This window comes from Atractosteus spatula, chromosome 5 (genome assembly GCF_055471065.1).
Source record: "Atractosteus spatula isolate fAtrSpa1 chromosome 5, fAtrSpa1.hap1, whole genome shotgun sequence".
NCBI classification, from domain to species: domain Eukaryota; kingdom Metazoa; phylum Chordata; class Actinopteri; order Semionotiformes; family Lepisosteidae; genus Atractosteus; species Atractosteus spatula.
Genome location: NC_142710.1, coordinates 27,945,589 through 27,958,621, shown reverse-complemented (window position 1 = coordinate 27,958,621; position 13,033 = coordinate 27,945,589). Strand labels below are relative to the sequence as shown.

General features: G+C 41.0%; 1 protein-coding gene across 9 annotated transcripts in view; it reads right to left on the bottom strand.

The window, feature by feature from the left end:
- Positions 1–13,033, bottom strand: part of tacc2 (transforming, acidic coiled-coil containing protein 2) — a 72,936-nt gene that overhangs the window by 25,281 nt on the left and 34,622 nt on the right. For all 9 annotated transcript variants that reach the window (XM_088917426.1, XM_088917428.1, XM_088917430.1 and 6 more), the window contains one exon: positions 266–384. In XM_088917426.1, coding sequence (XP_088773552.1) covers positions 266–384 — 119 coding nt within the window. The remainder of the gene's footprint in view (positions 1–265; positions 385–13,033) is intronic.

The window sequence follows — 13,033 nt, the reverse complement described above, 5'->3', positions numbered from 1 at the left end:
AATTGGTTTGTTGGAAAACTAATAATTTTATTTTAGATTTTAGTGGCTCTTATAGAAGGTGATTCTATAGTATACTATATAAATACATTTTTTTTTCTTCTTTTAATTATTCAGCACGTTGGTCTGTTTCTTCAAAGAAATCACTAGGTACTCTTAAATCAAATGTTATTGCATTTTTGCTGTTCTAAATGCTTTTTTTTTCAGAAAAACCCTGCTGCAAAATAGAATGACCTCTATCCTGTAAGAGGCATTTCCCATTCTTCACCTGTGTCCTCAGAGGAGAGCTGTGCTTGGGGTTCAGGCTCTTGGATGAGCTGTGGGGGGACAGCCTTCACTGGGGTGGTGGATTCGGGGGTCTCAAACGCTCCTTCAGAATCCGAGCTCCTGAAATAGACAGGCAGTTTGAGTTCACTCTGCAGCTCTCTTCCATCACAGCACTGGAGCTGTAAAAATGTTTTATTGGGGGCTGTAGATATTAACATGTACTGCGCTTTCTGGGAGAGGGTAAAAGTGCTGCATGTTGATTATCCAGCACTTTGCAACAAGTAATGAAAGAAACTGATTCATCAAGCAAGAATGGACGACTGTCACAGTCCCAGGATCACACGACATGCCTCCACCTTAAAAAAAGAAATCCTTTTAATATTTTATTCACAAACAGGCACTGTAATGTCCTCAACACATGAGCAACAATTGTAATTAATTGCAAGTGGACAAATAATTGACTACACATTAATATAGAGCTTTTAAATAATGCAGTTAAAAATGCTTCTGTGGATATAAGACAATAGAATTGTTATGTTATTACAAGTCCTGTGCCCATCATGAAAAAGCCTTATCTTTTCAGTTTTCAATTTGTGTTTCAGAAGGATTATTATAGAAAGAAACGGAAATGCTGATACTGCAATGTACAAAAACACAGAACCCAGCATGTTATTCATTACTATGCTACACTGAACTGCATTACAAGATTGACTTGCCTGAAGACTAATGCACAGTAATTCATAAGTACTATATTGCTCTTAAGAACACTGAATTGCTGTGCAGAAATGCCCATAATTCAGTATCTCTCACGGCACCCTTTAACACAGCACACTGATTTCAAACTCCCTCTGTCCTCTCACACCAAGCTCTGCTTCAGTGTCTGTAAAGCAGCTCTCTCTAAGCCCCAAAAGCATGCATTAAAATATAAATTGCTATTTGACTGAATTGGAGCAAACTGCCATCTAACACAGGTAATCAATGCATAGATTTTCCTCAATCAATACTGATTTAAAGTAAACCAATGTACTGTATAACCCGAAAAGTGCAGAGCTCAGCCCCATCTCACAGAGCATAGCCCATGCTCCCCAAGCCCGTTCTTGCCTTGTGATCCCTGTGAGCCTGTGCAGGAGTCTCCAGCTGTGGGGAGTGAGGGTGGCCCAGCCCCAGCGTGCCCACTGTAGGGGTGAGAGAGCCTGCCAGCTGCTGAGAGCCATGACTTTAGCTCAGGGACTCCACTGGCCTCTCTGTGTACTGCTGCTTGTCTGTTCAGTACACACACAGGCTCCAGTTCTGAGCAGTAACAGCTCTGCAGTCCCCAGCAGTGTACAGACACACACACTCCAAGAGGTTTTCCTCTGCTCTTCCTGGGCTGACCGGTCAGCAAGCTTTAGAGCCTCTGCGAAGAAACTGGACACCGACAGGCCTGGGAGCCCCAGCTCGGTGGCTGTGATGAGATGGAGCTGCTCTCTCCGCAATGAATCCTAATGAGGACTCGGCATGCGGCTCCACTGTCACTGCGCAGCGCCACCCACTCTTGAAGATCTCCACCCCCTCCCACAACTGTGCGCTACTTGCACTGACACCTGGGTGCAGAGCATAAATACATCTCTCATCTGTCTCAAAGCTCACCCACCAGGGGCAAAAACATCACTTAGTTACTGAAATAAACCAATGCAAGTAGTTACTGTATAATGGTTCGGATTTTTGGTATTCTCCTATATGCCTTTTCCATTTTTACAAATACAGCACAACTATAAAGTTATTTTTCTTTGTGCTTCTTATCTATTGCTGCTTTATAAATCATTTTTCCAATAATTAGGTAGGACTATGGATGTCATACAGTAAAGATAGCAAAGGTAGTTTGGATCAAAGCTATGTAGTAAAATATTGATTTGGTTTATACTGCAGATGTCAAAGGCAAAAAACCATAATTTCACAGGGCAGCAATAAAATGGTAAGGAAGAGCAGAATGAGGTACAGGTCTTTTGATTTACAAAACAACATAATCAGAAACGAGAAGAAGAAGGTGTTCTGGAGGGTGATCAGAGCTGGTGAACCTCTATGCTACAAGTCTCCTGGATACCGTCTGATACCAGAGAAGTAAGCGAGCTATAAATTATAGAAACGTCACTATCGATCAGAGCTGATAAAGACCTGCTATAAGTGGGTCACAAAATATTTGACCCACTTACTTTGTTTGTAGCTTTAATTTCCAAGGAGTTAGATAATGCCTGTCTTGGTGAAAATGAAAGTACCCTGGATCATTATCAGCACCCATCTGAGTCTCTGAATGGGTCCAAGACCAAGACAAACACTCATGTGCTGGCAATAAAAATCCAATCTATTCAAAGACAACAAAATCAGTTTAAGCATCAAGGCGTCTTGGGGCACTAAGTAACAGAGAGGGAGGAAAGGTCAAGCATCAATTTTGAGCCATCAGAAACAGGAAAAGGAGTGAAAGAAAGGATTTCTGAAAAGAGATCTGAACTGAAACTGGAGGTAAAGCAGGGAGTGGAGTCAAGTATGAATGATGTATGGGAAGATGGTGCTCACCCAGAGAACTATAAGAACTAAATTCCAATTTTGGACAACAGAAACAGAAGGATGCTGTCTGAGAATTCACATTCAGGTGACATGTCTGTTAAACAGCTACGCAGCCGACAGATACAGTACATGCTATGTTGGTACTTATGATGTGTCCTTCTGAAATTGAATGTAATTAGCAATATTGTCTCCAGCCAACAGAAAATAATAATTAGTTAACCTCAAGATACAGATAATTATAAAATATGGAAATAAAGCTGCACTTTATAAATAGTAAAGAGATTCTAATTATTATTCTAGATTAAACACTAGCAATATATAATTTTTCTTTTATTCTTTTGGTGATGTTTCCAGAGCCATTCCTGCAAGCAGGAATCAGCAGAAGTCCCACAGAAAGTCCCTGCTGCAAAGAACAATGATCAGTATATATAGTGGTTCATCTTATAAGGACTGTTCTAGCTGATGGCAGGCTGATGACAATGCTTCAGGGAAGCAGGAGGAAGAACTAATGCAGGGGCCATTTGTTACAGCAAGAGAAAATGGCTCAGTGAGAGAACGGCAGCTCAGAGATATATACTAAATCTTGCAGTGCTTCCGGGTGGTGAAAACTTACTGCAAGCTGCATCCCGACCGAGACATTATTTTCACACAAGTCAGGACATTTAATCAGAGATTGCTAGTTTATTTGTGGAGAACAGCTCTTTTTCAGTGCTATACCGATGAAAAGTTACAGAACGAAAACTGGTATCCTGAACCTCAAAGAGCAGAGCAATGGAAAAAGGCAGTGTCCTTCTTTTTCTTTATTTAGCCAAAATCCTCCACAGCCGTTTCCTCTGCAGTAGCAGCAGCGAGAGAGAGGTGAGCAGCAGTATTAAAATTAGGCATGAGATTAGCAGTATTCCCTGGGCACCATGCTCATCCAGACAATTGCTATGTTCATTTCCACGCCTGTCCTGTGACTCCTGGAGGTCTCCAGCGTCTCAGCTTGCCATATGAATTATGGTAGCAGGATTTCTGACAGACAGCAGGGTTTGTGTTACTAATCCACATCTCTAATTCCCTTCAACTTTACAGCACAATCCTGATCTACTATAAATGCCTCTCTTGGACATTCACAGGCTGGTATCAAATCCTATTGCTAATCATGAGCTTCATTTCCATAATACCTGACAGAAATGAAATCCAGTCTAAAAAATATATCTTTCTAATAAAAAAACAGGCTTTCTAATAAAAAATTAAAAAATGAGATTTCTGTGTTTTAAAGAAAATACATAAAAAATATATATCAACCACAATTATTATCATTAAAAAATAACCCCTACATCAAGAAACCATCTTTGTAAAATGCAAAAGCTTCCTTGTGCCTGTTGAACAGAAAATCTCCACTACTCTATACAAATAAAGCCTTTTCATCAACTTGACAGTTTAGTTTATGAAAATAAATGTATGCTTTCTCATTGAAAATAAACCAAACTAATATATATATTTCTTTGATAAGATTTGATGAGGGTAAAGCAAGGCTACAAACAAGTGTTGTGATTCCTAATCTTGTGTTTACTATTCCAGATTCATTGCTGGATTTTACCAAAACCAGCTGGACAGGTGCTTGATCAGTTAATAAGGCGGTGCAGTGGCTCTGTGGCTAAGGATCTGCGCCTGTGGCTGGAAGGTTGCCGGTTTATATCCTGCAGCTGGCAGAGGAATCCTACTCTGTTGGACCCCTAAGCAAGGCCCTTAACCCCAGCTGCTCCAGGGGTGTTGCATAAATGGCTGACCCTGTGCTCTGACCCCAAGCCACTCTCCCTGTCTGTGTGTCTCATGGAGAGCAAAGTTGGGGTATGTGAAAAAAGACAAATGCCTAATACAAGAAATTGTATATGGCCAATAAGGTGATCTTATCTTAATAATGATCTCAGCTGTTTAATTATGAAGCTAGAAAAACTTAAAAAATTGTGTTGGAATGCATTTGAAGGCCTGGTTTTGGATTTACTCTGACTAATATGTATATATTGAACCTTTGTCTGTTTTACAAGGACCTGACACAACTATGAATAGAAACAAAGGAGTCTCCAACTACATTAAATACTTTTAGGTTTTTAAGAACTGTGGTCTCTTATAAAATAAAGGACCTAGTTCTGGATAATTTAAGCTTTTAATATGATTAAAATTGGACAAGGCTGATGTATAAAAGTAATATAATATTAAAATATATGTCTTTTTTGATTGTTCAGGACAATTTGCAAAGAATCCACAGTTCATACAATTTAATGTTTATCAAAGTGCTATACAATGGAGGACATTCTATTTCCCGTGCCATTTGTTACAAACTACATCCTTCTCGAAAGTACCACTTTTTTATAAAAGGAAGGGATCTGAAAAGCATTAGGCAACATGTGTACTGAAACAGCACAGTAACTAGAGGGCCAATACTCTGCAGACTAATAAGGGATGATAATAAGAACAACTTTTTTTTGTTGATTCAATCATGGTATCATAATCTCAAGGCACGGAACAATAAAACAATCAAATCATGAACAGGTATGCTCAAATTAAAATAGTAAATACAATTAAAAGGAAGAGTATAAAGTGTATTTTAAGACAGGATTGAAAGTGATGATACTGAGTGCAGAAAGATCTGGTATGGCTTGGGCATTCCATGACCTTGGAAAAACAGAACAGAAACCATGGTTTCCCAGTGTTATTTTGAGATCTGAAAGAAGCCCAGAGTCTAAACAGCAAATGACATGTAGAGCTCTGAAACATGGAAGCAAAATGTCTATTGGTGGCATTAAGGGGGTTGGATTTTAATTGCATGTTTCAAAAAGACACCTTACCAGCTTTATCATCAGGGTGATCAAACATGAAGGAAGCTGCTTGTTCAAGATCAATGTTTCATCTGCTCTCGCAATATTCCTCATCTCCTCCTGCTTTAATTTGTTATCAGGTGATAAAGACGTTCCCTTTTTCACTTCGACACACAGCGTTATGTGTGGAAAGGTGCTGATGTGTCTCTCTGCTGTGTGAACAGCCAGTCTGGTGAGTTGAGATTCACCTGATGTCTGGTGGCAGCTTCTCTAGGGGGTTACAGCCAAGGACATAAACCCTCTACATAACTTCACACAATTGTTTATGTAGACAGCAGGAATAACAGAGATGCTTTTTGAGTATTAGTCCGCTGTTTTGTTTAGCGTTGTATTAATTGAACACTATCCTTACTAGACAACATCTGCAGGTTGCTTGGGCCCTGATCACAGAAAAGATTGGTTTCAAACACAAAACTGGTTTACAGCATAAGAGTGGATATAGATATCAGAATCATGAGCATCATATTAAAAGTTGGAAATGGGTCTGTCAAGGTAGACTTAGCTAAACTAAGGATCCTTATAAGAGTGTGCATGTGTGTACAGTTCTTCATTCATCTCAGGTCATAGGAGAAAGGCACCACTCTTCTCATAACCAGGTAATGAGGGGTGCCCAGTCCTCATATCAAATATGATTGATATCCTGCCCCTGGTGATACCAGCCTCATGTTCAAACAACCTAAGCTGCCCAGTCCTTTCTTTAGTAGCGCAGAAGCTTCAAAACCTATAAAACTTCCATACTGGGACACACTGGGCAATAGAGATCTGATGTGCCATACAAATACAATGGAGCAGGAACATAAAAGAGGGGCTATTGATTTCTTTTTAGAGAATTATTTTTGATCCAGCAAATGTGTAACACACTATTGCTTTATCAAAGGAAACTGCCCTGTGAATACAGTTTTCAGATCATTTGCCACAGATTTGTGATCACAACGATTTCCTGTCAATCCCTGAGTGCCTGCTCTTTATTCAGCGGCAGTGAGCAGGCAGGGGCTGCACAGCTGGATATCCTGCATAGCCTCTGGGACTCTGCACAGCTATTGAGAATAAAAGAACAGCCCTAACAGCCACTTAAATCCTAATGAGTGACAAATGAGCCTAGTTACTGTACACAGAAGTGTTGCACAAAGGCACAAAATTTCAGAAATGTAAATGTATTTTATAAAAACATATTTTTATGTCTCAATTACTTGTATGGAAATTATTTGCTGTCTGTAGAACATATTTCTACATGGCACATCAGAGTACATATAACACACACCTGTTTATCATAAGAAAGATTTAGAAGTTATGCAAAACATATCCTTGTCATTTATTCTGTGGTCTTTACAGAATGACAGCAATGAAATCACAGAGCCCACACAAAAGGAGAAGCAGAGCACTGTTCACTTAGTGAGGAACTACAGTATCAGGGAAAGAAGAACATCTGGAACTCCAAATTTATAATGAATGATACACAGCTGTCTCTGCACAAGATCTACAGTAACTCTACCCAACAGTTAATGCTGTATATAATAAATAACCAAATAAATATTGCTTCATTTACTGAACTAAGAACAACAAAAAAGCGTCAGACATCACCAGATTATTTTTAACAAAAAAATGATAACAGACTAATACACAGCAGAGAATATAACAAAGACATCCAGGGATTGGTGACTGTAAACTGTCATTTCTTATATTTTTCATGCATTTCAACTTCCCTCTTCACAGAGTGAAGTAACTGACTAGTAACAGTCCACATCTATGTACACGGTCTCCGAGGTGCGACTTCAGAGAGCAGGAGTACCCCTAGACAGTGTTACCAGTCCATGTTTTCTCTCCTCAGAACTCTACTTTGTGTTTGTCTGACAGACAGAAAGTTATTAGGATACAATGTGTTAGTAATAGAGCTACATTACAAAAAAAAACTGGGAATACCAAGACAGAAAAATCTTAACAAAGTCATGTTAAACATGCAAATACTAAAATATTCCATTACAGGATGAATTTGATACTTAACAATGCTTCTGTGAAAGCGGGAGGGTAATTGGTAAAGAGGATTCGTTTTTAATATAATTATTTAGCTATACTGTTGTTAAACTGGAGCAGCGTTTGGAGATTGAATTAGGCTGGGCAGGATATTGCTCTTGCGGGTCTTTTCCTAATACTAATGGAAATTGTATTGAATTCTGCTAGTTCCTTCAGGACTGGGGAGAGAATCATGTAAATTTGTTTTTCTGAATATTTAGATATAAGAATGCACTGCATGCTTTATCATTGCAGCTTTGTCGTTAAGAGGTAATACATTTCACATTTAAGTAACAGGGTTGAACAATGTAAACAATGTGATATCATGGCACCAAGCATGTGACTAGACTCGCAAAATTAATATCTGTCCAAATTAAAACAAACCCCAACAAGAGCCTTCATGGGAAATGCAGACATGGTGGTAAATAAACACACAGAGGTCACGGACATCTTTACGCCATCTCACAAAACGTAAAATAATAGCGCTGCTATCTGGTTCTACAATGATCTCATAAATGTGTCACAGGAAAACCTGATCAGGGCCTCACTCCAGTCCACAGCCTCTGCCTGAGCAACTGTCGCCCTGTTTTCTCCTCAGCAACCCAGAAAACAGCCTGCCAATCACCAGACTCCCCAAAACACCATTAACCACCAGAGCCCATGCTATATCCGAACCTGTGCTGCTGCTGCTACCTTGCAATCAGCACTGCAGAGAGAGCTGTTAACAAAACCCCTTACAAAAGCCTCATCTACATTATTCAAGTCCAGAGTCAAGTGCTCACATTACAACACAGTGCAGGGATGAAACGGTGCTGAGAGCTGAATACTCATTCTTGAGAAACAAAAGCCTGCGTTCCTTGATCTGGCTCTTCCACGGCAGCCCAGAGAGTCTGGAGCAGCCTGCCTCCAGCCGTGCACAGTCTGCAGCCCTGCACACGTACAGCAACGAAATGTCTAAGTGCACAACGGGCCTTGTCCTACAGGAAATGTAGGTTCAGACTCACATGGTTTCTGCGGGCTCTTGAGTCAGGCTGTTGGCCTGTCCTTGCTCCAGAGACTGCGTCCCTCCCATCCTCATCTACTGCCCTCCAGTCCCTGCCAGGGCCGACCTCCCCCTCCTCTCGGCTCGGTGCGCGGAGAAGCACTGCGAGAGCTTGCAATCCAGGCACTGCCTTACTGCACTGCAGATGGAAACAGCTGCTTGCATCAGTAGCAGCGGCGGCGGCAGCAATAGCAGCAGGGGTGGCAGCAGTGAATGCAGCCCCTCTCCCTTCTCTGAACTGCTGCCAAAAGCATCTCCTTCTCCTCTGTCTACATGGCAGGCACGAGCTGTGTCTGCAAGCACACTGTCTGTGGCTCCAGCAAACAGCACAGGCAGGCAAGCAGGCAAGGCCTCTCGTTGAAGCTGCTACCGGGAGCAGGATTGTGGCTGAGGGATGCAGAAATGAGAGAGGCAAGTGGATGATGCACAAAGCACCTCCCCATTCAGTGCTCTGCCTCACATCTCCCTGAAGACCATGTGTGGAGGTTGGCCTGGGCTGCTGCATTCTCCCATCTGAAAGGTGGGGAGACAATAGCTGACCCCCTGCAGGGCTGCCTGTCTGCTCCAAGGCCCTCTTGAGTGACACGGTCTGTATGCATGCTTCAAATTTCCATTTCTATAAAAAATGGGCTAAAAAAGCACCATTGCTAGCATGAGGGGATCCCCTCCCACTAATGGAACCTTCCAGCTCCGAAAACAAGCAATGCCAGAAGAGGAAAGGTAAACAAAGCCCTGTAGCAGACACCATACATTCTCACACAGAGAGCTCACCGTTCTCAAAGAGCTCAAAGGTCAAATAATAACCCTGCACATCAATAACATCACCATCATTTCACTGATTTCGACATTATGCCAAAATATGAGATTACTTGAATAAATAAGAGTAAAATGCTTTTTATGATTGAACAGTTTATTATTACATTTTTAGTTCACTGTTTTCCATAAAACATAGTTTCTGCGAAACCCTATTGTATGAGCGATCTTATTTAATTAATTGCGTGGTCCCGTCTAGCCTCAGGGTGCCAATTTTTTGTCGAAAACCTAATTTGCTGTCACTCACATCAAACAACTCTTACATATTTTAAGGGCTAAACGAGTCAGTCCCTTGACAACATAGAATAGAAATATGATGCCAATAATGGCGCTGCACAGGAAGGATTATAAATCTATTGTACATAGTTTGGAAAGAAAGACAAAGAGCTACTGTGTATGCTGCAACACCCCTCTACAGGATCCATGATGGACCCCCGAGCCTCTTAATTAAACCATTCAGTCTCACACCACTGGCAGTTGTTCAGAGAGATATTATAAGGGCTATTTCATTTACATTTATGTGTTTTATAATGTAAAGAACAGGCTGTTTGTAAAATATATGGGGATTTGTGCTCCTGTGTTTTAGCTGAGCAAGTGTTTCATTATGATATCAACGGGTAGCACAACAGTTCTTAAACCCCCCCACACATACCAAAAAAAAAAGAAAGCCGATTCTCGGTTGTCATAGAAACCCAGGCCTGCTCTAGTTCTGGCCTGGGGAGACATACGCATGGTTGTCCCCATTGGGGCCTAGCACAGTCCAGACTGGCCCTTGGCCACAAGTCCAAAGACAAGCTTTAGGAAGTAGTAGAGAACCTTTGCTCTGTGTGGGCTGGGCTGCCTCAGAACTGTTTCATCACCTGGACAGACACACAGATAGGCTAAGAGATGCAGGCTTGTGCAAGTGTGAGGTCCTTTGTGGGGTGGAACCAGGCACAGCCTGAGAGAGCCTTGGCCATAGGCTAATGTGTAATGAGCCACTCGATGTCTGACTTAGTGCTCAGAAACTGCTGCCTGAATTTTACAAATGTCTGTCTTAATGTCAAAATAATGAAGAAAACAACAGCCTCACAGAAGCAATCACATTTCACTTACAGCAATGACTTTTATAGCACCATTGAAGTGAAGGAAAGGGACAAGATAAGACAACCTGTTTTTTTTCCATGCTGTGATGTCTGCAGATTTCACATGTGCCTGCCTGTGCTTCCTGAATAAAGCTGGCTCAGCGGCTGTGACAGAGATAACAGCAGGCGGGATGAACAAGTGTTTTTTTCATGAGGGTATTTTGTTTTATGTTGCTGTAGATCAGCCTACGTCACTATAATGTCGCTATTTTATCTGCTTTGTCTCTCTAAATGTACAGGCAGAGCATACAATCTGACAATAATGTTTAATAGACGTATATGGCAAAATAATGAAGTAAGTCCTGTCGAATTTGGGTGAAATCATTATACTATCTGGTCCAATAATTCTGATGTTTTTAAGTACAGTTCAGAATTAATATGCCATTACACGCCATTTTAGCTCTTAACCCATTCCCAGTGGTTAGCTGGGTGAAGCTGTGGCAAATACACTGAGGTTTCAAGGTCAGTAGAGCCAGGGGAGCCTTCAAGAGCCCCCCTTTGCAGGGTCATCTCACCCCGCCTTGGCAGCTCCGAGAGCCGACTGCATCACTAACATTGTGCTGTCAGCCCCCTGCGAACTCCAGTCGCCGAGCACTGCACTTTGCACTTTGAGTAAGGGCAGCAGTCTGCACACAGACATGGCGTGTTCTGCCCTACCATCTGTTATGAAATGATAGCTCGCACCAACTGTATCAGCAGAACAAGGCGACAACGCTTTCAACTCATTACAAGAACACCAGCTCTGTGTTGATAGGAAAAAAATCTTTGTGTGGGATTCGTCATATTTTAATTTTATTTGTGTACCACAAGAATATAAAGGGGAAGGTCCGTCTCTTTCACTGCTGTACCCTGTCTTCTCTGATTCTGTGATAATGACACTGTTTTAGTCATGCCCCAAAGGCACAGAAAACATAGGTATAAAAATCGCAAAGCAATTTTCCATTAACAGCTGCCACCAGATAATATAATAATTCCTTGGAAATTATGACAGGGCTGGGAGATGGACTTAGCCCTGCAGCCCTGCAACCCAGTTTATCAGTACTGATGGTGAGAGGGCTTATAATGAGATGTGCTGGAGAAGCAGAGATAAAGAGGAGCACCTCATCCTTAAATGTTCATTAATTTTGTAAAATTGATGTAATTTAGGACAGACACTACATTGGAATTTAATGCCATCAAGCATTTTGAAAGACTTTTCTTCACAAGCAGTGACTGCGCATTCAACAAATTCAACAAAATATTCAAGAAATCATTGGCATTCAATTTAACATGGGAGTAACAGTAAGGTTACAAAGCCAAATGTGCAATTTCCACTGAAGTTCGGTGTGACACCCACTGAAAAGCCAGTAGTGTGGTCACACATTCTTCCTGTGAAATAGTTTTATAACCTTAGTCCTCAGACATCTCAGTGTCATTTTTACAGGTTGTGCCCATTATCTGGCGCAAGTACCTTCAAATGTTAGAACTAGACTTTTGGCAAAGGTACCAGAGGAATCTTTTCTTTCCTTATTAGAACAATTTTCTCTGTACACTCAGCCATACCCTAGGGATGGCCAACAAATTTCCATATTGATCCGTGAAGAAGACTGAGGTAGTGTGTTTTTAGAATCCCACAGATCAACCAATGTGCTCTGCCATGAACACTTCCCAACCCAACCTGTGGTAAAGGACAAGTCAGTAACAAAGCGTCTGTGGTTAAATTGGCAGTATATTAATGGGTTAACGTTTTAATATTCAGCATGTTAAAATAAGAGACAAGGGCTGATGAGATGCTGTATCCCTGGAGTACTGCTGAATACAGATCCCCATTTGTCATCCCTGTAGAAGTGGCAGTGGCACTAGGAGGACATCACTGCAGATTTGTCACACTCACTTAATCTCCCTGCAGGCTTCCAGTTTCTCACTGGCAGTAGCAGATCCAAAATAAGATTGAATCAGGAATTAATTCCTTACAAAGGTGTGATTGTGCGATTATTTAAAATTCTTTTACCACTTTAACTCTCTGTTTCACTGATATTTCACCATTAAATACAAGAAATGAACAAAGAACCACACTAGATTTAGTCAATGTGCACATGGGATCTAGTTCAAATTGTATACACAGCTGTTCAAACCTTAATCATTTTGCATACTCTACTGTTTCCACTCAGTGGTGTTCATTCCTTAAGCAGAAATTAATTTCTACAGTGATCTTCAATTGTATAGAGGAACAAATTATGTTAACCCCAAACTTCACCTGACTTCTGACATATGTCAATTTTATCTTATTAGTAAATAGATGGATTGATGGATAGTAAATATGAAGGATTAGTCACTACAGTGGTCAGATTCAGTTCTTATAATCAGATTTTTGAAGTTTCTGATCAATTTGA